Source organism: Taurulus bubalis (genome assembly GCF_910589615.1).
Source record: "Taurulus bubalis genome assembly, chromosome: 2".
In the NCBI taxonomy this organism is placed as follows: domain Eukaryota; kingdom Metazoa; phylum Chordata; class Actinopteri; order Perciformes; family Cottidae; genus Taurulus; species Taurulus bubalis.
The window spans coordinates 40,798,582-40,822,006 of record NC_136590.1 but is presented as its reverse complement, the minus strand read 5'-3'; the positions used below and the strand labels follow the sequence as shown (position 1 = coordinate 40,822,006).

The window sequence follows — 23,425 nt, the reverse complement described above, 5'->3', positions numbered from 1 at the left end:
AGTAGCACTTTTTAACCTTAGTAGTGCTGGTGGTGCTTGAGGGCCTTGCTAAAGGACAGGAGGAACCAGGGATCAAATCACCAACACCTCATTAATAGACACCCGCTCAAGTACGTGTATTACAATTAGTCTTACGGTGGTAACTGTGGAAGTGTAACCTGCACTCCGTCACTATGAGGCAAGCAACCAGCACAGAAAGAAAACATTATTAAATCATACCCTCCCTTAAAGAGAGCCAGACTTTCTGATTTATGTCAGCATAACTAGCTGGAAGGCCTGGGTTTAGGTGGTGACCGTCAACAGCATCCAAAATGAGGTAATAATGTATAGACAATATTTACAGTGTTCAGTCACCTTCTGGTGTGTTCCTTCAATACAGTAGGCAATGAAGAGGAGAATAAGCAGGATCAGCAGGCCAAACACAGTCTGTCTTTGCTGCCACAGCCTGGGTGAAGGAGAAGAAGAAAATGAAGGTGGAAAATGATGGGTTAAAATGTGAGTATGCAGAGGTGAATGGTGTGCAAGACTGGGAGAAAGATGGTGAGTAGGGAGGCCAAAGTGAGAGGGCAGATGAAAAAGGTGAATCATTAGAAGCATGAGTGAGGCAGTGTCAGTGAATAGAAAGGAATCATTTGAACGAGAGACAACATCACTTTTATTTAAACTCAACCGCTAAAATCGAATCAAGACGGTACTATTATAGGCTTCACAAACAGGAGCGGCATGTCCAATAGGATCATATAATAATCAATAACAGTCAGGTGGAAAATACACTTTGAGGTAATGGGTCACATTGGGCAATAGGGCAAAGCTCCACCTGCTGGCAACACAAAAAAAACTCTGGATATGTTTTGAGAAACACGTTGGGCACTGCTGAAAGACTATGGGCTCACTTTGAACAACATGGATTACATTTGAAAGTGAACAAGAAAAGGTGCATAAAAAAGTAAAGCTGTGTGCCCACTGCACACATAGATTATCAGTTGTGTGAAAATGTGAAATCATAAAAATGTGTAATTTTCGAGAGACAGGAAGTGCGATTACTTACAGTGGCAATCCTGTGGAAAACCTTTGGTTATTGCTTTTATGCTAACCTCATGACAGTGTATTGAGCGAGGCGCATGTTATCTTAGCTGTTAGCAGGGTACGGTGGACATGTATACAAAATAAAGATATTAATGCACTTATTTAATACATTTAGCAAACTAATGTACCTTCTGTGTTGTGTAACTAATTTCAATTTTATTGTAACGTTACTATAGCTCGGAGTGGCGTGAAGTAAATAACGCTAAGTACTTAGCTAACATTAGCTACATTTAAAGTAACTGTAGCTTTACCAAAGTCCCGTTTGGTTACAACTTTGAAGTACTTGTGTTTCTTATTTCTGCTGCTGCTTCGTGTAACGGTGCCATATTGAAGCATTTTGAATTGGAGTCGTCTAACTACTGGCTAAACGTACGTTAGCTAGCTAACGCTGTATTGTAAAACAGATGTTTGCTATTAGCCTTCTCTAATAGGCAGCACACATCTAAATGCAGAATTAGCAGTCATTTTAATGCAATTATTTATTACAACAACAACAAAAGCGTCTCTCACATACCCCCATCCCAACCCTCTGTTCTTTTCACAACCACTGTCACATTTGCATCTTGAGCAAAACAAGTGCGGAGCCCTGTGCATATGTTTGAAATTACAAACCCCTTCTATCGTCATTCAAGGTAAGCCTCATCGTGACGGGCTCGCGTGTACCCCGATCCAGCAGTTACAGCACCATGTGTTTTGAGTGTTGAGGAACAGCAGCTTCTCAGTCAGAACACTGCACGCGGTGCTTGTGGCTCACCACATCCTCTTCTAGTTTAGAAAATAAACACGTTGTCCTCACACACTTAAGCACATAGGCCTCCCTGAGCGTACACTCTGACCCTCTTCTAGGCCCCTCCGTGTCAACAAAGAGTGTGAGGCGTGTAAAGGACATGTTGTGCAGCGTGACGAATTTGTCAACAAAGCAAACTCTGATCTAGTCTGGGTCGGATGCTGGGGCTTTTGTGAGAGAGGTGACATCAGAAGGACCTCGATAACTCAACCAGCATTAAGGTTTAAAATGTATGGGGGGACAGAAAAAAATAAGCAGATCCCTAGTGTGTGTGTGTGCATCTGACTTAAGACTAAACTATGAGGGAGAAGGCCTTCTGGGTTGATAGTACGGAGACAACCAAGGTCACCTCCTGTCTGCTTCTTTACGTGCGTGTGTGTGTGTGTGTGTGTGTGTGTGTGCTTTTGTGTGGCGAGTGTGTGATCGCTATTTTTTCTTTTATAACCACCATAACCTTTTTTGTTTCCACTTGAGATTGACAAGCAGCACTAGAAACTCATGACTCAAATAAATAAAACTAACTATCACAAAAACACAGCTTAGCTGCTGTCGGCACCAGTGGCATCAACGCAGGTATAACATATTCTAAAATTATGATTTATATGGTGCTTTCTCAGTCAAACCGGCATTTAGGTAGTCGCCCCCCACATACATTAAATGCATATTGAATTTCTCCAAACAGCTTGTAACCCATGTCGTGAGTGTTTCAGTCAAATTTGCACTGAGGCACTAAAAGTCTTATAATTACCTCGTTATCTTTCTCTTTTTTTTTAAGTTTCTCACAGAACTCTCTCTCTCTCTCTCTCTCTCTCTCTCTCTCTCTCTCTCTCTCTCTCTCTCTCTCTCTCTCTCTGTCTCTCTCTTTCTCTCTGGCTAAACTTTTAACGACCAACTGCATTCATTTATGATCTGCAAAATAGATGGAACACCTGCTTCTTGGGGCGGTAGCCTCCCACCCCGGGTCTCACCTCGATTGCCACTCTTTTAAGGTGACGAGCAGCTCCAGGGTGAAGTAGTGGAGCGTGAGCAGAGGTTTCTTCCACAACACCAGGGTTTCACGCTCCTCCCTGTCCCTCTGTTTCCTCTCATCCACAGACAGATCCAAATCTAGCCGCAAAGCATGGAACAAAAGAACATTTACATTTTTACAGAGGCATTCTAGTGCCGATGCACTGATGACTGATGATCTGCTTTTTAGACGTCTTTTGTCTTTACCAGTCCGCTCTCCATTTTGCTGTTCCTTGACGCCAAGACGCCTTCGAGGGAGTTGACCTTCGGCCTCGCACTCTGCCATCTCATTCACCAGGAAGGAGTCCTGCTGGGAGAAGAGACGGGCCTTCAGCACGGAGTCACACACACGATACCGCACACTGCTCGCCAAGTCTGACACCGACGCCAGCCCAAAACAAACACAAACTCTCACACACAACAACAACACAAACACTCCCCCCACTTCAACATGTCGGTATGCACTCCCACACACCAGCCTGCTACTGCAGGCTGCAGGCAACCCAATAAGACCTGTGCATGACCGGATGAGTATTGAGTAATAAAACAGCATCAACGTTTTTACCGGGAGCAAGAAGTTGTTCATTTGTCTGCATCATAAATCCAGGGTGGTGATCAAATGACTTGCACAGCGGAATAAATGGTAATATGTGTAACATTGGGGGAACCTACACACATTCATGCATGTGTCTAAAAGTACGTTTGCAGAGTGTCTATGTATAGAGACGCCGGCTTCTCAGGAATCTGTCAGTGAGAGGTGAGACGGGGACTCTGACACGGAGGTATGCAGTTTAGCATCTGCTGTGTCAGTGACACACACACACACACACACACACACACACACACACACACACACACACACAGGTCTGGGCCATTAACAGTCTGAGCTGTCAGGTGACAGACACTATTCTGTCGTGTCCAATAATTGTGTCTCGCTGAAGGACCCTTGAAACGGTTGAAGACCACTTGGTAGGTCCAGGGTGTTTAGGTTTAGTGTGCGGCCCCGAAGGACAAACACACTCAACAACGAGGCTGTGGGTACTTTGCAGTCCGATTGAAGTGTCACACAGAGGAAAATAAAAATAAAAACGTCTCAGACGATTAGACTGCAAGACATCTGGAGAGCTGCTCTTGGCCTTCTCAGGGAACCACAAACAAAAGCTTTTCATCAGAGACCCGAAACCTGGAACACACACGCTCAAGCTGGAAGCACATGGGAGAAGTTTGCCCTCACTTTCTGCCGGAAATCTCTTTAGGTTTAGGCAACAAACTGACTTGGTTATGTTGGAAGAAAAAACGTATTTACTCTTAATCAATTACTGTTTCACTGTTATATTAATAATCATATGTTCTGTTTATTAATCGTATACTGTGTAAAGGCTTGAGACTTATCATTGAACTCTACCATGTTAAATCTTACATATGAACTCTGGCAAACTATTTGATAAAGTCCGGAGACCGTTTGTCTCTGTCTGAGGAACAGACAGTTCCTTGTTATCATCTGACCATGCAAGCCAATCTAAAGACTATTTAACTAAAGTATTTAACTGTCCAGGATATGCAATTTGCCTATCATGTTGTGTAATTCTTCTCTGCTCCTTCCTTGAAACGAATAAAATAATGTCCTGATCAATGATTTTACCACCAGGTGTCGAGCTGATTTTTCTATCAGTTATGTCACGCTCATTATCTATCTACTTTAATACACTTTTCTCCTTTTGCAACCAGAACCATACATTGTCTCACAAAAGGCCTCAACAAAGCGTGTCAATGTGTAATATTCTGGAAGCAACACTTTTCTGAGAAGTTGATGCCAAATTGGCCATATGCACCTCAGTATGTGCTTTATTCTACACAACAATGAATTAGGTTATTAATCAAAACTCCATGCATTATTCACAATCAGAACCTCCAGTAGTAAACAGTTTCCCAGCAACACTGCGTGCAGTGCGAAACACAGTAGTGCAGCTCTGCTCCTGCACTGGATTGCGCAATCACTTCTACCAAAACAACCCGGACCTGTTGAGTAACTCTTGTGCTACAGGGACAATGAGGAACACACACGCACACGCACACGCACACGCACACACACACACGCACACACACACACACAAGGTCATACATTTGATAAGCTGCAAATCCATTTCACACATTTCAAACAGAGATGACAACAGTGCACTGTTTGAAGTGTAACACAGTAAAGCAGTGCTGTAATGTAGCAGCCTGGTGTGTTTTAGCAATGCATTGATGCAGAGAGGGTAAACTCACCGTTCTGCTGATGTTTAATCCACAGTAAGATCTGGGCTGAAGTGAAACCTGTGATGGAGTCCCAGTGGCAAATGTAGGGCAAAAGTAGGCTACCCATGAACTGCATCATAACTTGAGAGCAGGGTGTGGTGATGGAGGGCCAGTGAGGGATCGAGGACTGATACAGAGTTGCCGGGGGAGGGGAAAGCAGGCTGGCAGGGGAGAGACACAGAAAGAGGGGGAGATTTCATCATTTGGCTGTTAGAACCTCCAGAGAGCCAGTCTAATTAAAGGTCTATAAATAAGTGGATCACTTTCCTGGAGCGCACTTCTAACACATCTCAGTCCTCAGAAGGTTTCACGCAGAGAGTGAATGAATTTGGGCAAAGAGAGTTCAGTTATGTCCCAAATTGAAGAAAAAAAAAGGACATCACAAAATTTCCAGGTCATAGCTAGAGACGGAAGACCTCATGTTGACATGTTTTAGTATCGGCGTCACCTTGTTTATCAGAGAGAGAAAAGTATTTCAGATCTCAACTGTCTGGTGGAAGTTGTGTGTGAGTTTTTGAATGACTCTTGGGACTTTATATGGGGAGATGCAGTGAGGGTAGGTCTCAAGGGGACAAAGCTTTCTTTGTCTTTCACAGCATAGGACTTAAATGACTTTATACTCTACAATAAAGTGCAAAACATGGAGGAAATCTGTGTCAAGCACAACCTTTGGAGGCGGCCCGGGTCAGCTATTTTCCTCTCAGAACTATTGCTGAGATATCATGTAGTATTTTTGTGTATGAGAAGCATCAAGTTTAAAAAAAGGTAATTGACAAATGAGTGACAGATGCAGGACACAGCAATGGGCACCGAGGCAGAAAAGAGCAGCGTTACAGAGGCAAACACTACAGCAGAGCAGTGAAGGGTCACAATACTTGCAAATTGTCATTGTCATAAATTTGTTTTTTTTTTCTTGTGAAAACTTCCAGATAAAGATAGTGCTGCACCTTTTGTCATGAGTACAATAGCATCGTGATTCTGCCCCAATAACATTATGTCATTGCTCTGAAAGAAAATAGGTTAAAGAATATATCCTAAAGTAAATACACCACTTATTTTTTTTTTGTGCAAAAGTAATACATTCTTGAGGGAATAACTTCTACACCTCAAAGAAAAAAACTGAAAAATAAACAAACATTCACACATCAATCCGTTCAGTCTCTTTATTCCAATTCATTCCACGGTCGTGCATAACACTTAACCCTCCTGTGAAGGAGAAAATGTCTTTGCTCTGTCACCTCTCAGCTAACTGCCACTCGGCATTCGTCTCAGTTTACAGGAGCATGGCAGAACATATGCTATCTTTAGGCTGGATCTCTGTCTGTCTATCGAGTTTAACAACATATACTGCACTAAATCTCCATGCTCTAAACTGTAACTGTGTTGTAAAGCAGTGGTTCTCAACCTTTTTTCAGTGATGTACCCCTAGTACCTCCTAACCAGTGCAAAGCATTCTTGATTGAAAAAAAGATGTACTACACAGCTAGAATATTCAGGTCATGAATTTACACTTATATTTGATTGAATATGTATTAATTAGCTATTTTTTAATGGATGTTACTTTATATATTTTTTAAATCTCACGTAGCCCCATTTGAGAACCACTGTTGTAAATAATACCATTTTGTATTTATCTCAAGATTTTAATTACAAATAATTGATAAGGAGCAGACGAGCTCGATGACATCACCCACACCTCTTATCCACAGTGCAGCATTGTTTATTACTTACTACTAGCACATTATAAATATACTAAAATTGTAATGTTTACGTATTTGCAATATACTAATAGTATATTTCAAATATACTTAAAACACATTTTAAGTGAGCTATCGGCATGTATAGTAGCACATACACAGTAATATACTTAAAATGTACTAAGTATACTTTAAGTTGTTCCAATTTAGCATTCAAATATATTTAGTACAAAAGAAGTTGTTCCAAAATAGCACACTTTAAGTATACTTATGATGAGTATACTAAAGTATACTCAAGTATGCTAAGATTAAATATACTTAGTATATATTTGTTTCGCCTGGGATAAGATTAACTAGGACGTTTTTGTACACAAAATACAAATACAAATATTAAATAAAATACCTCATCTGACATCATGCCTATGTGTCTCAGATTTATTTATGTTGCTGCCAAAATAAACATTCTGATGTGTCCTTTGAAATGATGGCGAGCAGGAGATTGTGAACGCAAATGGTATCGTGTCGTTTTACATTTCTACCGGCTTGTATTTGAAGGTGCATGTAGTTCTCTGTTTTGCTCAATAGATGGCAGTGTTGGTCTAAAGGTTAGTGTTGAACCAGCAGGAGGTTTGGGTGGGGAGCGAGGCAACTTGAGCAAGGCACCGACCTGCTGTATCATTATTGCAAAGAAGAGTAGAGATTAGACTTAATAAATAAGAAAATGACAGGTGGGGGTAAAAGAAAAACATGTATATATATCGACACTTTCAGTGGTGGTGACCATTTCCTTTCAATTCATATATATTTATTGAATACTTGTTGTAATCGTGTGTATTATATCAGTTGATCTTTTTTTTCCTTTCTGAATTCTCTGACAAGCCAAAATAAAAAGTTTCTAATTTGAATTGGTTATTTGCTCGTATTTCCCCCATAATAAGAAGGTTGATAAATCATACATATGTGTATTATACCACCTTAGCAACACAGGAGAGTCAGAGGGTTTGTCAGGAGGCCTAATGAGGCAACAAGTGGAAGCAGCTGTGTGGGTGAACCAGACTTCACGAAATGAACCAAAGGCTCATATATTATCAACATATTACCAGTCATACTAGCTTAGGATCCTGCAACTGTTAAAGGGATTTTTAAACTTCATTTTGAATCACAGAGTGTGAATATAATTTACTGTATCTACCTTTACCTGCTGACATTATGAACACCCACTGTGCCTTTCAGGAAATAAAGTGATTATTGAATCAATTCTAAAACAAATTTACTGGATTTTATCCAATTAAGTGTAAAAAAACATTGAAATGTATGGAAACATTTTCTAAGTTTGTTTTATACATTGAAATGCATAAGAAAAAAATAACAGATTTTCCACTTTAGGGAAGTCGTGGTGAGGTGACGTCATCACCAAGCGACAATAAGAAAAGTAGCTGAAGCTTCATTCATGCTGCTGTTGGCACGTCGAGCAAACCAGCAGGTACGCCATGTCTCGCGTTGGTTGGCACTACGGGGGAATGGACGATATACATCTGGAGTCTAATTGTTTGCTCAGTGATATGTATTTAGCGGTGTTTTTGGAGAGTAAGCGGTGTCGCTTCTTGCCCGGAAGCTAACGTTAGCATGGGCAGCTCCACTTAAGGTGGTAGCTACCGTTGGTTAGCATGCGAAGTTGTTGTTAGTTTATAAAACGCATAACGAACATTTTGGTTAAATCCTAAATCTGTGATGTATTGAACAAAGATAAGCTACATGTGTAGCCAGATTGTATTAGTCAGTTACTAAATACTATTAAAATACCTTCAAATGATTAAACTTTACTAGATAGATAAAGGCATCATGCACGTGATGCTACTTGTCTAACTGTTATGTCAGACACATTGCAAACATACATTTGGGCAAATACCTTTTTATAAAGAAATAAGTAGCCGATCTGGAGCTTTCAAGAACGACTTTATCTCAATGTGTAAGCCAACATGGAGGAAACTCTTTAGTGCACAGAAGACAGCTGGGGAGGAAAGTGGAGTCAGTTAGTGATTGGACTGTTTTAATTGCTGCTTCCAAAGTTTCAAATACAGTTCTTTTTTTTTTTTAAGTTAATAAGTGTAGATGTAACATGGACCTCCCTTATTCTGCATGTCTTTTTGCAGGCTCAATAATATGGACTTGGCCTTGGCGTACAGCCCATTGGGCCTGGGTGCAGTAGCAGGACTGGCCTGTGGGCTCCTGCTTGGTTGGCACCTTCGGGCTCGCTTGGGCCCCACATCCAAAAGCTTGATGGCCGTGATGGGGAACAGCACTGAAGCGAGCGTGATGGGCGAAGGAGGCGAGTTCAAGATGATTATAGTGGTCCGAAACGACCTGAAGATGGGTAAAGGGAAGGTCGCCGCCCAGTGCTCCCATGCGGCCGTGTCCGCCTACAAGCAGGTTCAGCGCAGGAACCCCGAGCTTCTCAAACGGTGGGAGTACTGCGGCCAGCCCAAGGTGGTGGTGAAGGCCCCCGATGAGGACACCCTGATCCATCTGCTGGGTCATGCCAAAGAAGTGGGGCTTCCTGTCAGCCTGATTCAGGACGCAGGCCGGACTCAAATCGCACCCGGCTCTCGCACTGTGCTGGGTATCGGTCCGGGTCCAGCTGATCTGATTGACAAAGTCACCGGAGACTTGAAACTCTACTAGTTTGGGTCTACCATGAGTTTCTAATTTTATAAAACAATTTACTCAATTCTGTGTTGAACTACTTGATTTTGTTGTGCAGTTTTGGGCATGATCACATTTGTTCACTCATAAAAACCAGTAACAGCTTGATGTGTATTACTTTACTGTGATACTTGTGACAGTGGCATAAACGCTGCTTATCTTCAGTCCACCCGTGTCTGAAGTCATGATGCAGAGTCGATCTTATCAGAATCCCAGCACAATAAAATTAGTTTTCATTACACTTTGACTTGACAGAGGAGAAGCACAGGAGTTACTAATGACATTAACAATGGCTGTGAGCTGGTATGCACAATAGCAGTGCCATGACTATGAATGTATAAATGAAATGTTGTGGATCATCCACCTGTGCTTACCTGCTATGATGAATATGGTCCCAAAATGATCTCAATACAAGTAAAGACAAATCCTAACCCTAAATTAATTCTGAACTTATAACGTCAGTTATATTGTAAAGGTTTCAAAGAATACAATGGTGGTTACTGCCGTAGTTAGAGCTGGTAACTATTGTAATTCGACTAGACATTTATATATAATTGACCATCCTAAAATTGTTACAGATAAGGACTGAATGCCTCCATGATGTATTATGGTGTGCATGTACAGGAAAGCAACAAATCAAACTTCTAGGTGTTTTGAGGAACTTGTTATGAATGGCAGTAACTACCTTTTTGCTAGTCTGTGTTACTTCTAACAGCCATTGATCTGTACCACCAGAGGGTGCTAGTACTACATCCTTACATAAAGTGAGCCAATGCTGCTGTTGAACTGACCAGAGCACATTTAGCTAGTAGATGTCACACAAGGTACACAAAGTAAGAGGACCATGTTACAATTCATAACACCTCAGTATGGCATCCAAAAAAGAAACTGGCATACAGCTGAATCAAAAGCTCTGACAGTCGCCACAGATGACAAGAAATGGTGAAAGTCATTCTAGGTGAGAGTAGTCAAACTTTCCTCCAATATCAAATTGGACTACAAACAGCAACTCATTCATATAAACATTACAGCTGATGATTTTTCCGCTCAGTATTTATCATTCTGATCAGAACCATGACTTCTTAGCCTTTTTTGGGGGGCTGAATGTGCAGCAATGTAATGGATGTAATGCAAGCGAGAACTTTTGCACAGTAAAAGTAAGACACAACCACAGTTCTTGACAAACAAGAAGCCTTTATTTTTAAGTGGAAAACAAAACCGCTGTTTCATTCATTATGATCCTGATTATGCACAATCAAGTATCTTAAGTGCACAATTTCAATCTAAGGTAATTTAGATAAGAATATAAGTTCAAAGGAGTTAATGACTGATTTCCTGTATACACGCAAGCCTTTGATAAAAACTTCAAATTACCACAAGTCCTGTGATGCGGTTTCTGAATTGGATGAGCGGGTCAACTGAAAAAGGTCAAAGATAAGCCTCAACAGGTCCCGAGGAGAGTGAAGTTTGACAAATCTCTCCTGCACGCTCCATAACAGTGAATGATATCCATCAGAAACAAACCGCAGCAGTAAGAGGGGCACACGTTAGTCAAACAGGCCTGCAGTCCCTCCTGAGGTGGAATGGTCCCACATTCGAGCAGTATTTAAAGCACATGGAAATGTCGTCTGAATACCAATTTGTTTGGAGAGTCCCGCATAGGCTTTGCAGAGAAGAATCTAACTTCCTGTCAACCGTATGTAAAACACTCCCTTGGGTTTTGTGTGTGGGGACATGACTGGTACAACGTAGTGTTTCAGGATTGTGGTCACGGAAGCGGCAGTCTCATGTTCAAATATAGAAGAACATAGAAGCATTTTTGTTGTGTCTGAATATACAATAATTAAATGCATTTTACAGTCGGACAGAAGAAGCTGCTCACACACACACACACATCAAAAGGAAGAGGTTCTACATTAATTTTCTTTTCACTACAGAGTGCAAATCAGATGCTTCACAACAGACCTTTTTTTTCTTTTTTTTCTCTTTTTTAAACGGAGAAGAGGACTAGCTCTTCCCACAAGCCCCCCATTGTACATAAACCATTTCCCATTCAAATAAAATAGACAAAAGAAAAATTAATCTAGTCAATATGGAATGTGAGAAAATTAATCTTTGTGATTCAATATTTTTCTTTGACAACAGAAATAAAACTGAGTCCTTCATGACAGTTTGAAAAGCGGGAAGAAGAAAAGAAAAAGGGTCGTCTGTGTTATTCCCCGCTCCCTGTAGAGGGGCAGAGAGAGACACTACTGGTCTGGTGAAGGACTGAGGGGGATGGATGGAAGGAAGCTCCAGCCTGCATGTGGAGAGAAGGGGGCGGGGTCTTTACATGCCGTAGCCGAAGCCTGGCTGAGCTGCTGGCTGACTGTATCCTGCAGGCGCCTGGTAGCCGTAGCCGTAAGGTTGCTGGGGGACCACAGGTACGCTGGGGCCCGCTGTCAGCATCAGCTGGGGCGTGCCTGCAACAAACACACAGGAAAGGTTTCAAACATGGAACTGGTCCGTTTTATTCTAACTAGAGCCACAGTTCTGATGTGGTCCTCATTGGTTTGCTGATCCTCGTTTAGTATTTTTAGCTTTAATAAGTTCTTACGTCCTTTCCTTTTCAGCTGTGGTACTAGAAGCAACTAAAAGTGCATTCACTTTGATGAATGCACAAAAAAACTAATTGTAAACCGTAACTTTGTTTACAAAACTCGTATTACCTAGATTACAATGATCAAAAACAATTTTTTTTTCTCAAAAAAGGCCTGTAAAATGAATTACTATTTTATGTTAGAGCAGCTAAAAATGATTAATTAATACTTTGTTTTTCAGGGTCTTAAATTTATTCCGATACAGATATGTTGGGATGACGGCTGCCTTTGCTTTTGATCAGTGAAATGGACACTGGTGTCGTGAGAGGACCGTTACCATAGACGATGGGTTGCGTCTCTGTTGCCTGCTCCTCCTCTTTCCTTACAGACTCTGAGGATTCTAGTTTATCGACCTGCAATGCAAAGAAATAACAGCATTTAGAGCAAAGCCACAACAATCAATGACTGAACAAGTTGAAAAATCCCAAAACGGTGACACAAACTAATCTGTGACGATTTTTCTGGGCTACCGCGCTACGCAGGTCTCACGCAGCAGCAAGACAAAACCCAAGAACAGTCAGGAACAAGACCATTTAAAGTGATTGAACCAGTGCCATTTGCTTAAGCTGTTGACACTTTACACACAGTATTCTGAGATTTCTACAGTTTGCACCGAATATAAGCTTGACTACTAGCAGTAGAAGTTTTAAGTGGTAATATTAAAGATGACGAAAAAAAAAAAGCAGTAAATTAATCTTTCTTTTCTCCGTTGAACCGTCTGGTTGGCAACAATAAAAGCAGCCAATTCTTTAAATAAGTGCATGACAAAGAGACAGCAAGAAGAGAAACAGGCAGCAAGTCAGACGCAGCCATGAGCAGAATGGACACATCTGGACAATGGGTGATGGAGCTGTAGCACCTGGATGCAGTTATTTGCAGAGTTAAAAGTAAAGTCTGGCTCAGCAGTGCAATCCCACATCTTGTATATGCATTTATCATTCAGTTTCTCCATGCCTCTTTTGAAAAACAGTTCTCATGCTCTTTGTGTTACACCGCTGGCAGTGAGGAAGCGGCTGCAGCACTGATGCAGTCTGGGAGGAAGCGAGAGGAGGGCGAGTCTCAAACCAGGTGCTCCCTGGCTTTTCTACAGGAAGCCAGGCAAAACAAAAAAAAAAAAAACACCAGTCTGCTGCTACGCATCAGCAAGAGACGTGATGGATATGCTTTTATCCTAAACCCAGCATCAAAACAACATAAAGCTTCATATTGTGCAGTGTCAGCATCTGTGAGGAAATGCACTTTCTGATAACAGAATTTAAACACGTTGAAGCCTCTGACTGGTTGAGCATGTTGAGGTTAAATCTATCCTGACAGAGGCACTGTAGTTTAGATGGCCATCATTGAATTTCTCATACAATAACGGCTGATTTTTTTCTTCTAATAACTGATTATGCATGCAAGTTAATGACAGATGTTAAAGTGCGATAAAGTGAATACGAAATCTCCAATCCTGTACTGTGGCAGCAGACGGCTACATTTCAATTTCCTCAGACTTAGCATTATTAGGGACGACACACACACAAAGATCACAACAACTACAATTTCAGGTTGAAAGATGTCTCAGTGACCGTGTCAAAATGAGTAGCTAAAACCCATGCACACTCGAGGCTGCAGTCGTCCGAGCTAAATACTTTGAGATCAAATACAGAGCATTTAGCTTTCACCTGTTCATTTACCGCATCAACCTGGAAGAGAAGAGTTGCAGCATAGGAAAACGAAATTAAAATGATTTCCCTGGAAAGGAATTTTGGTAAACAGACAGCTATTGGAAATAATTTTGAGTGTCCCTTTCATTTAACACTTTCCACGGTCAAAGGAACACAATGGTAAGAATTAAAAATGTGTCAACATGCCATAAACCAGATAGTTTACAAAACTCTAGCTGATGAAACCAGCCGTGTCCAAAAAAGGGAAGAGATGATGACAATTAGTTAATTGTGTAGTTTGAATAAAAATAAATGATGAATCAACATCCTTATTCCTGACTGCATCGTCCAGAAAGTAAAAACCTGGTTAAGATTACCGGCCTGCTCTGCCACAGTGCCCCTATAAGAGAACCTGCATGGATCTGTATAAAACAAACTAAAACCTGCTCTGACGCTTCCCTCGACTCTGAACGGATGACCGCAGCTTTGCACAGCTAAATGGACTTTGTTTATATGAAAACCAGTTCAGAAAAGCGCCGACTCACCTTGCTGAGGTACTCCCTCATGACCTGAATGAAGTATGGCATAGAAAAGTCCATGATGTTGTGCCTCCAGGCGGTCTCCAGCACCACGTCGGGCCGCAGCAGGTCGTAGCAGGTGAACAGGCAGGCGGCGAAACACTCCTTCTTGTTCTCCTGGAGGAACCAGGACAGCAGCTCCTCTGCCAGCTCTATGTCCTTGGACTCTGACGCATACTGCATGGCATCCTGCGAGGGGGAAACGGCACAGACGGGTTCAGGGATTGGTCGGAGCCAAATCTGAGCAGTGCATCAGAAACATTTGCAATGAGAGTAAAGGTGAATGTGATAAATACCTTATAGAGTTTGTCCTTCTTGCAGAGCTCCACACTCTGTTTCCAGCGGTTGTTGCCCTTGAAGAGGTAAGCAGCGATTCTCCTGAACTCAATCAGCTCGTGCTTCTCCAAGCGCTGGGCCAGTGAGATGTTGTCGAAGTTGTCGTAGGCATCTATTGATGTCCTCAGTGCCTAACATGGGCGTGATGGGAAAAGGGGAGAGCGTCAAATCAAACAATAACAACATGTATGGAATGAAACTATTGAACAAAAGAGTGTTGCAGCGTGGAAGGCTCTCTCTCACCTGATAGTCCTCCTCTGTGATGAAGAGGTTGTTAAGTGCTTCATTGACTGATTTGTTGTTGTGGTTCTGTACTGACCGCAGGTAGGGTTTGACCAGAGGCAGCTGCTTCACCTGTGGACACGTGTACATTCAGCATCATCCCATTAGCCAAGTTTACGTCCTACACGTTAACAGAATTTCCCGAAAATCGACAAATTTCTCCTCTCTGTTCACACTAGTGTTGTGTAAATATTAGGGGCCAGTTGGTGGCACTATTTCTCCTCTCAGGTGCAATAAAACCATTGCAGAAGAAGACGACGACGAGACGTTATTCGAAGATCTCAAACGGTGGAAAATGTGATGGAATACGTTTGTTTAATGCATTAATATTAGGAACGCGAGTCTCCTTATTGGCCCACACAAATTGCTTTGTAGAATTTCGAGAGATTCACTCAAATTGAGATTGCGCATGAAAATAACTTGATGGAAAAGCACTCAATCCTAACAAACAGAGAAAGTTTATATCACAACCCCTCGCTCGTCATAATGAGATTAAAGTGTACCTTGTTGAAGAAGTTGACGGCACGGGAGTGGTCCAGTCTGGGGGAAAGCACTATGAGCAAATCATTCAGTAACAAGGGCTTGAACTCCAGATAGAACTGGGTGGCTTTGTAGTACAGCTCCACGTTGGCCACCTACAGGGAAAACCATAAGGGAATAATTAGCATAAACATTGTAAAAGGAGCCATGATTATAGTTTAGCAATACTAGCGGAAAAAAGACAAATACAATGAGACAGTTAGACACGTCATAAAGAAAACACAATATTTAAAAAAAACATTTCTGATTTTGACAAATTGAACTGTACCTTGGTGATTATGTCTTTGAACTGTCCCTCCTTCCAGGCATCGGTTGGGTGGTTCATCATGGTGATGATGGCGTTGTCGAACTCCTCGTACTTGTCGTAGAGGAAGACCAGCTCGGCCCACAGGTGAGCCTGCTCCGCTGCTCTCAGGACCTTCGGGATGTTAACTCTGGACCAGAAGAGCTCCAGGTGCTCCCTCATCTTCTGGGGCTTGAACTTAGAGTAAAGGATGGCCAGCTCCGTGAACATCCCCATGTGAGCGCGCTCCAGGCCCAGTGCGGCCTCCAGCATGGTGATGAGCTCCTCAAAGTAAGCGCGGTCCTGGGAGAGAGGAGCGACGGTAGATTGTGGTGAAAGTGGGTCAATGTATGCATGTTGGATAAGTCGTAAATGCACACGAGGCGTTGAAACATGCACCCCAACAAATGAAAATCTGCGTGTTCCAGTCTTACTTGGTAGTAGTTGATCAGCTCCTCCAGCTCGTCAGCGTGCACCACGATGTGGAGTCCGCACATCTGTGCAAGTCTGAACTCCTTTCCATCCACGCAGGCAAAGCACACTTCTTTCCAGGTGCGCGTGCTGTTGGCCTTCCGGGCGCCGTCCACAGCAGCCTGGTACTCCCCGAGGTGCACCAGAGTCGAAGCCAGACGGCCGAAGTTGGAGACGTTGTTGTACAGCAGCTTAGCGGCATCATACATTTTCTCATCATAGCAGCGGTCACCGACCTACATGCCAGAAACAATGAAAACACTTAATGTTTTTGGCCCGACAGCGTATTCACGGAGGGTTGTATGAGAGCGAGGCGAACCTGTTGGATGTGAGCATTGTTGGGTCCGTTGATGAACTCTTCCAGTTCAGCCAGGCGATTGGTTTTGGCCAAGGCAAAGATGAGCTCCGTCTCCACGTAGGACTCACGGGCCTTCTTACGAGCCATCTGAAGGAATTTGACCAAGTCCTCCCAGTTTCCTGAAACACATGGACAGTGATGTTAAATGCTAATTAATTTAAGTTAAATCAAGTTTGTTTTTATTGAAAAATCGCAGCCAACAGAGCACCACGAATCTGGTTATACATTCAATTTCCTCTAAATTCTTCCCCATTATTTTGTTATTTAAAAACTTTTATTATGAGCAGCAATGTCAGGAAATGTTGGGTTTTCATCAGCAACAAAACAACTTCGAGCTGAAAGCAAAACAGTCAAATAAAGCAGATATCTGAAAGTATAAAGAGGGACGCAGGACAGAAACTAAAACGTACAACCACAGGGAAGACACAAAAAGTACCGAGTGCTGAACACACATCTTGCTCTCTGCTCTACTGCACAGACACGAGTTGAGCTCCACTTGTAACGTGTGATTGGGAGAAGCAGGGTCGCTACGGGCTGATGCGGCCTTTGAGAGGTCGCCGCAACACGCTTATAGGCGGGATGTTTATGCTTGGGAGGAGAGAAACTAGCGCGACTCGCTGAAATAAACAATGCAACTATCAGCAAATTCCCCTGGAGGACAAAGATCAAACTCCACAGCACGGCTGTTTCATATTGATTGACTGCAAGCTAAGTGGCATTGGACACCGAAAAGCTTCCTCTGAAACCTCGCCTTCGTTCAGCGTGATTGATCAGCTCACAATAAGTCAGGTGGGGTTCTTTCCCACTACACAAGCTCTCTGCTGTGCCTGAAACAGAGCAGCATGGCATTAGCCACTTTGATCACTATGAAATAAAATCACAACCAAGTCTGGTGCTTTTCTTTCCTTTTCCTACGTGAGCTCAACAAGTCTCCTTACCGCTCTTATCAGCAGCCTGTACCACCTCCATGTAAGCAGAGGGATCATCGGCTTTGATGTAGGAGTCGATGGCCTCTTTAACCAAGTCCTTCTGTAGCTGAGCTTTGGCCAGCTGGCTCCATACAGCCGGCTCATTGCAGCGTTCTGCAAACTCATAGGCCCGGTCCAGGTTGCCAATATGTTCGATCAGCACCTAGATAAAAAACAAAGAACATTGAGGATCAATACTTCTGCAGTTAATAAGGTGTTGCTCTAGCTATTTAAGAGCTAATAACTGACCTGCACAGCAGAGGTGTTGACGTCAAACTTCTTGAAGATGGCGAAGGCCTCCTCAAAGAGCTCGTTGCTGATGGCGATGTTCGCGATATCGGGAGCGTCATAGTTGTCCAGCCTGCTGATGTACTCCATCACACGAGTGCGGTCGGCTTTGATTGCGGTTAAGATCAGCAGGTTCTGCAGATTTCTGTGGTGGGAGAAGAAGAAAAAAACAGACATGGAGACTTCAGCACACTTTAGTTTTGCCATTGGATTTTGAAATGACAAAATGTTTTGAGTAAACACCTGTGTTCACTGAAGACAGAGTTGTCCAATACAATCTTCTCCAGCAGCTCAATGAGCTCGTTGGGCAAGTCTGCGGTCATGAAGGCCTTGACTGTGACCGATACCTCCTCTGGGTCCTGGGTTTCTGACAGCGCTGTTTGCACCACCTGTGGGCCAAGGAATAGAGCTTAGAGAACGTCGGGCAGGTGCATCAAATGGGATGAGACTTGTTTGTTTGTGTACTTTACCTGGTCAATGAGTGGCCGTCTGAAGGGGTTGGTCTCCAGCAGCACGCTGGCCCACAGGTCAGGGTCTTTGCGGCGCACCAGGTAGCGAGACAAGCTCTTGAACAGGGAGTTCTCATTGCAGACCTGATATGAAAAGAACATCAATTACAATTCTTCCCACTACATTGAAGACAAGAGGCAGGCAAGTAGAAAAAGCTCATCCTCACGTTGATCAACTCCTGGTCACACTGTCCTCTCTCGTAGGCCACACAGGCCAGGTGGGGGTCTCTCTTCTCGCAGTACTTTCCCACCACACGGCTGTCATAGAATGGGTTTTCCCTCAGGAACCGCTCTGGGTTGTTGTTGCTGTCGATGTAGATCTTGGCCAGAGCATTGTGGGTGGCGGGCTCTTCACAGCCCTCGTGGATACGAGACTCCAGCCAGGGCAGCAGCAGCTTCAGTCTGTAAGGAAAGAGGGATGTCAGCACGTCCTCTAGACTGCTCACACAATGTCTCAGACAGGAATGAAGCACAATTAAAATCCTACTGAGCGCACTAGATGGAAGAGGTTCTCCACGAGGGCAGTCCGTGTTAGACTCTGTAGATCACTGGAATGTATAAACAATATTTACTTCCACTAAAAATTAAGTTAGACTAAGGTCAACTCTCCTGTAAGACGATTAGTAAAGTATGATTGCTGAAAAGTCACGGCAATCAAAAGCCCAACCGTTTTAATTTGATATGCATCACTGCGACAGAAAGCAGCCCATTTCCGAGGAGAATGAATGAATAAACAGACATTTTTTATAAATATCACACAAGTTGTTGTTAGAGAAAATAATAATGCTGCAGCACTGTTTCCATTTCGAAGCCAAATTGTCGGTCATAGAAAAGTCATCGAAATTTCGAATATTCTTTATCTTCTCAACCATCTGGTGTTTCAGATGAAGCTGCAACTACTGGTAGCCACAACACGTTCTCGCCCGATGATTAACCTTTTACTAAATAGAAGTAAAAAAGGCATCACCCCTATCTGGGAGGACAACATTACTTTTTGTATTTGTTATGTTTAAAAACATGTAGGTAGAATAATGCAGCACCTGTTTCTCTTTTCCACCTCAGCGACCAGTTCATCAGTAGAGAACTGTCCCCTGACGACCAGGATCAGGCTCTTGATGACATCCTCTGAGCAGTCCACGTCTAAGAGACCACCAATCACAACAGGCAGACGGCTAGGATTCACCTAAGAAACAAATTAAAAGATACATCTCATCTTATTTCTGAAATACAATGATAAAGTATAAGCGTCATGATGCATTTGAAAGCCTTACCTTCTGTACATAGATCTCAATGTACTTCTGCAGGTTGTTGCGGTACAGGTAGAGGACCAGGTCGTGGACAAAGTCAAAGCGGTCACAGACGATGATGAGTGGCAGCTGGTCGGTGAGTTTGGCTTCCTGTTAGTCACACAGTGAAGGGAAAGACGCCAGATTGAGTAAGACAACACAACAGCACTACACAAGCCACAAAACCAACATCAACCAACCTTGGTGCATCTTTTACCACCGCACCTTACATGTAATATTATAGAGAGAATATAGTATATTTATTTTACTGCAGGTATGACAATATGATACTGTGTAAGATGGTGAGACATTCATCAGAGTCACTGAAAATACAATTTCAAATATAATTTTCCAGCTACATCAACCCTCTTTAAAAGATAAAGAAAACTACATAATTAATACAATACCAATGGGAAGAAAAAAATAAAAGGTTTCCCACTACAACAAATTCAAAATGTGCATGTTTCACAGCAGAGTTACCAACCAATCGTCTTGGCAGATTCAGATTCTCGGTGCATCTCCATTTCTTACTTATTCGCAGACAGAAAGCTGCCAGTTGTCAGGTCAACACTACACATCACTGACCACTAGTCCTCTGTGCCACAATGCCACCATCCACACTCATACGGGATTAACAAACTGGGATTGTGCACCTTGTCGATGTCATCCTAGAACATGCTGAACTGACTACGGGCTCCTATTACAGGGCGACACACTATACACAGAGACCTCCAATCTCTTTAAATACGGAGTGCAGGAACCTAATTTGTTCACCATGAACTGCAACTACCAAGACATCCAAGGAATGACTAGGGCTACATAACGCTATATAGTATGGTGTATGAATTGTGGTGTATAAGCATATACACCTCCATACAAATCCCAATCCTAAACCTGAAGTTCACGGGTAGGGGTGAAAGCAAAAAAGAAAAGAGGGAGAAGTCCTGTACTGTGGGGAGGGATAGATTTACCTGATACAAGTCCTGCCATTCCAAAGACAAGAGGAAAAACACAAAAGAGAATTCACTGCTGGGGATCTGCCAGTGACTAATCATTTTCTAATCTATAGAAAGGGGTCAAAATGTTAAGGCATGTGTGACGCTTTTCCTTTAATAGCATGCAGCATTGTAAAGACCGACTCAGCACTTCAAAAACTAGGCGATTTGAGACGGGGAATGGAGATTTTGCATTAAGACTAAAATGGCGTTAATCTTAACCAAGCGGTTCAGATAAGATTAAAAATTAAAAAAATCAGCTTGACCACATTAGAAGAAAGGACCAGGTAAAGGAAGAAGAGACGTAAAATGTCAGCGTTGGATCATTCCAGCTGTCCCTGCGTCTTTACCTTGAGGAAGTTCTTGACGCGCTCAGGGTCGTAGCAGTTGCTCTCTCTACAGATCCTCTCCACCTCTTTGATCTGGCCAGTCTTGCAGGCGGCCTGGATGTATTTGAAATGGACTTCAGGGTCCTGACTGAAGTTCACAATCGAGCCCAGGAAATAGAACAGACCTGAGAGAGAAACACAGTCACTTATATCAGTTAGACAAGTAGGCCACAGCAGAGCCAGGACCATCAATAGATTGTGCAGAATGGCCTGGAGGTGATTAAGTTCATCTCTACTATTACTGGAATAATGAAGTATAAAAGGTTCAATAAGCTATTTAGGGAAGAGCAAAACGACTTTCATGGAGCTACATTTTAAATGTCAGTTATATCTTTTAGGATGTATTACTGGATCCATAACACAATCATTAGATTGGAGAAGATGTAGAAGCTTTAGCTTAATATTAGGGGACATGTACCTGGGTTTAAGGGAATGGCTGCGTTAAAACAACTGAAGGACAAGTTGAATACAACTCTGATGTCTCACTCTGTGAAATGCCCTCCTATACAAAACATATGTATTTTTAAGGATTTTATTGGCTATTTCTCAGTACTGAGAGTCTCTGATGTCAGTGTCCATGAACTTGAAAACGTGTTTCTTTGTTTACAAATATATTTGTATGGGAATGTGAAGTAGCATTGCCCAAAAAAGGAGGCGGGGGGGCATTACAGGAAATAATTACAGTAATGTAAGAGACAATACAATGTGAATGTATCCATCAATATCTTTTTAAATATTAAACAGAGACATAGTTTAGCAAAGTACTCGACAACAATGCATCCCATAAAGACCCATCTGTTCCACAAGTATGGCGGAGCAGTCAGTCATAAGAGACACACACAATACCATTAGCAAACTAAGAGCGCACACTCATGTGATATGTTTTTTTTCACAAGACAAGATCGATCAATAAGAAGTGTTTCACGAATGAAAGTGTCAAGAATCTAAAAAAAGTTTAGGATCTCACCTTCAAAGCTCTTGAAGGACTCGAAGAGCTCGGTGAGAGACTGTGTGGTGAGCTGCTCGTGGTACTTAGAAGCCACCTGGACACAGATCTGCAGGTTCTGGCGAATGTTGGCCGACAGCATGGCCCTGAGGCACTCCAGAGAGTCCTCCACCGACAGCGAACCGAAGAAGTTCACCAGCCACTGGAGGTGGGAGTTTAAGTTAAGCTCATGGGTCACACAATATCGACCATGGTCTGTATTCAACAGGATCGATTTTATTTCTTTTCACGCCGACAGTGGCTGAAGCCTACCTCTGGGTTGAGCAGGTGTGTGTGCACCACAGCGCGCTTGATGTCATACAGGTCGGTGTAGTGCTCCAGTGCCCTTTGCAGGAGTCCAGCCTTCTCACACAGCTGGGCGATGTGGGCACGGTCGTAGTTGGTGAACATTTGGTTGCCCAGGATAGCGTCAGCGACCTGCAAACATGACAACGCAAGAAAGAAGTTAAAAATTAATATACAAAAAAAATTCACCCCAGCTCTATTAACTAGACTCCTTAAAGGAAAGTATGTGTAGGTGTGTTCACCTGCGGGGCATGCATGAGGTTCATCTCCAGCAGGCGCGTCTGCAGTGGTCCTTCTGAGGGTCTGTTGTTCTTCAGAGCGTCCAGGAGGAATGAGGTGCACTGCTGGATCAGGTTGGACTCCATGAATACATCCACGATCTGGACAGACACAAAGGAGAGCACTCAAGAGAGGAAGACAGACCATGCTTATTTAGCTGAAAACACGACAAGAAAAATACTTGTCAGAACCTTTCATTGAACAAAAAAAAAAAGTAGTTCTGTAACCATCGGTACACGACACCTTCGTCCAACATGCTCCTAAAGTTCTGCACCACTGACACAATTTTAAGTGAGAGATGCAGAGAAAGATGGCTGAATGCCACATTCCCTCTTCCAAAGATTTAAGAAAGTCTCCAATGCAATGTGTTTTACTCTTGTTCCCCACCAGTACAGCAGCTCGAGGCAAAACAGAAAGCTGTGTCAGCAGTTGGCATTTGCAGTGCGTCTGCAGTGGCGGGAAGTAAAGGAAGAGGTGAATTTCCTTTATACACAGAATAGCTGAGGTTCACAGATGTTGGCATGTCATGTGACTCAGCCAAATACGTTGTTGATTTTTAAAATCCTACTAAACTCATCTTGTTCAGGTTCAATGAGAAAAATGCATACATCTCTTTAAGTGCTGCAACAGATACCTATTACACTTTTATAACAATATGATTAAAATTAGGAAGTACTTCATTAGCAAAACCCAGGTTTTCACTGGAAA

The 23,425-nt window shown here is 42.7% G+C and overlaps 3 protein-coding genes across 3 annotated transcripts in view; 1 reads left to right on the top strand and 2 right to left on the bottom strand.

The window, feature by feature from the left end:
- Positions 1 to 5,239, bottom strand: part of LOC306733111 (vacuole membrane protein 1-like) — a gene marked incomplete at its 3' end in the record, with an annotated part of 49,890 nt that extends 44,651 nt beyond the window's left edge. The window contains exons 1-4 of the mRNA XM_079214305.1: positions 5,150 to 5,239; positions 3,089 to 3,188; positions 2,842 to 2,980; positions 355 to 445 (exon numbers count right to left, since the gene is read on the bottom strand). Coding sequence (XP_079070431.1) covers positions 355 to 445; positions 2,842 to 2,980; positions 3,089 to 3,167 — 309 coding nt within the window. The 5' untranslated portion in view covers positions 3,168 to 3,188; positions 5,150 to 5,239. The remainder of the gene's footprint in view (positions 1 to 354; positions 446 to 2,841; positions 2,981 to 3,088; positions 3,189 to 5,149) is intronic.
- Positions 5,240 to 8,276: 3,037 nt separating this feature from the next.
- On the top strand, positions 8,277 to 9,604 carry ptrh2 (peptidyl-tRNA hydrolase 2). The gene is made up of 2 exons (XM_079238104.1): positions 8,277 to 8,359; positions 9,030 to 9,604. Exon 2 carries the CDS (start codon positions 9,040 to 9,042, stop codon positions 9,556 to 9,558), a length of 519 nt encoding a protein of 172 aa, XP_079094230.1. The 5' UTR covers positions 8,277 to 8,359; positions 9,030 to 9,039; the 3' UTR covers positions 9,559 to 9,604.
- A 1,149-nt stretch (positions 9,605 to 10,753) lies between these two features.
- cltca (clathrin, heavy chain a (Hc)) overlaps positions 10,754 to 23,425 on the bottom strand; it is a 31,260-nt gene continuing 18,588 nt past the window's right edge. The window contains exons 11-30 of the mRNA XM_079238006.1: positions 22,681 to 22,818; positions 22,406 to 22,570; positions 22,115 to 22,295; positions 21,109 to 21,272; positions 19,749 to 19,874; positions 19,518 to 19,660; positions 18,645 to 18,879; positions 18,439 to 18,561; positions 18,212 to 18,357; positions 17,930 to 18,113; positions 17,651 to 17,843; positions 16,674 to 16,831; positions 16,318 to 16,590; positions 15,869 to 16,186; positions 15,564 to 15,695; positions 15,022 to 15,132; positions 14,739 to 14,909; positions 14,410 to 14,631; positions 12,496 to 12,571; positions 10,754 to 12,041 (exon numbers count right to left, since the gene is read on the bottom strand). Of these exons, the coding sequence (XP_079094132.1) occupies positions 11,908 to 12,041; positions 12,496 to 12,571; positions 14,410 to 14,631; positions 14,739 to 14,909; positions 15,022 to 15,132; positions 15,564 to 15,695; positions 15,869 to 16,186; positions 16,318 to 16,590; positions 16,674 to 16,831; positions 17,651 to 17,843; positions 17,930 to 18,113; positions 18,212 to 18,357; positions 18,439 to 18,561; positions 18,645 to 18,879; positions 19,518 to 19,660; positions 19,749 to 19,874; positions 21,109 to 21,272; positions 22,115 to 22,295; positions 22,406 to 22,570; positions 22,681 to 22,818 (3,393 nt within the window). The 3' untranslated portion in view covers positions 10,754 to 11,907. The remainder of the gene's footprint in view (positions 12,042 to 12,495; positions 12,572 to 14,409; positions 14,632 to 14,738; positions 14,910 to 15,021; positions 15,133 to 15,563; positions 15,696 to 15,868; positions 16,187 to 16,317; positions 16,591 to 16,673; positions 16,832 to 17,650; positions 17,844 to 17,929; positions 18,114 to 18,211; positions 18,358 to 18,438; positions 18,562 to 18,644; positions 18,880 to 19,517; positions 19,661 to 19,748; positions 19,875 to 21,108; positions 21,273 to 22,114; positions 22,296 to 22,405; positions 22,571 to 22,680; positions 22,819 to 23,425) is intronic.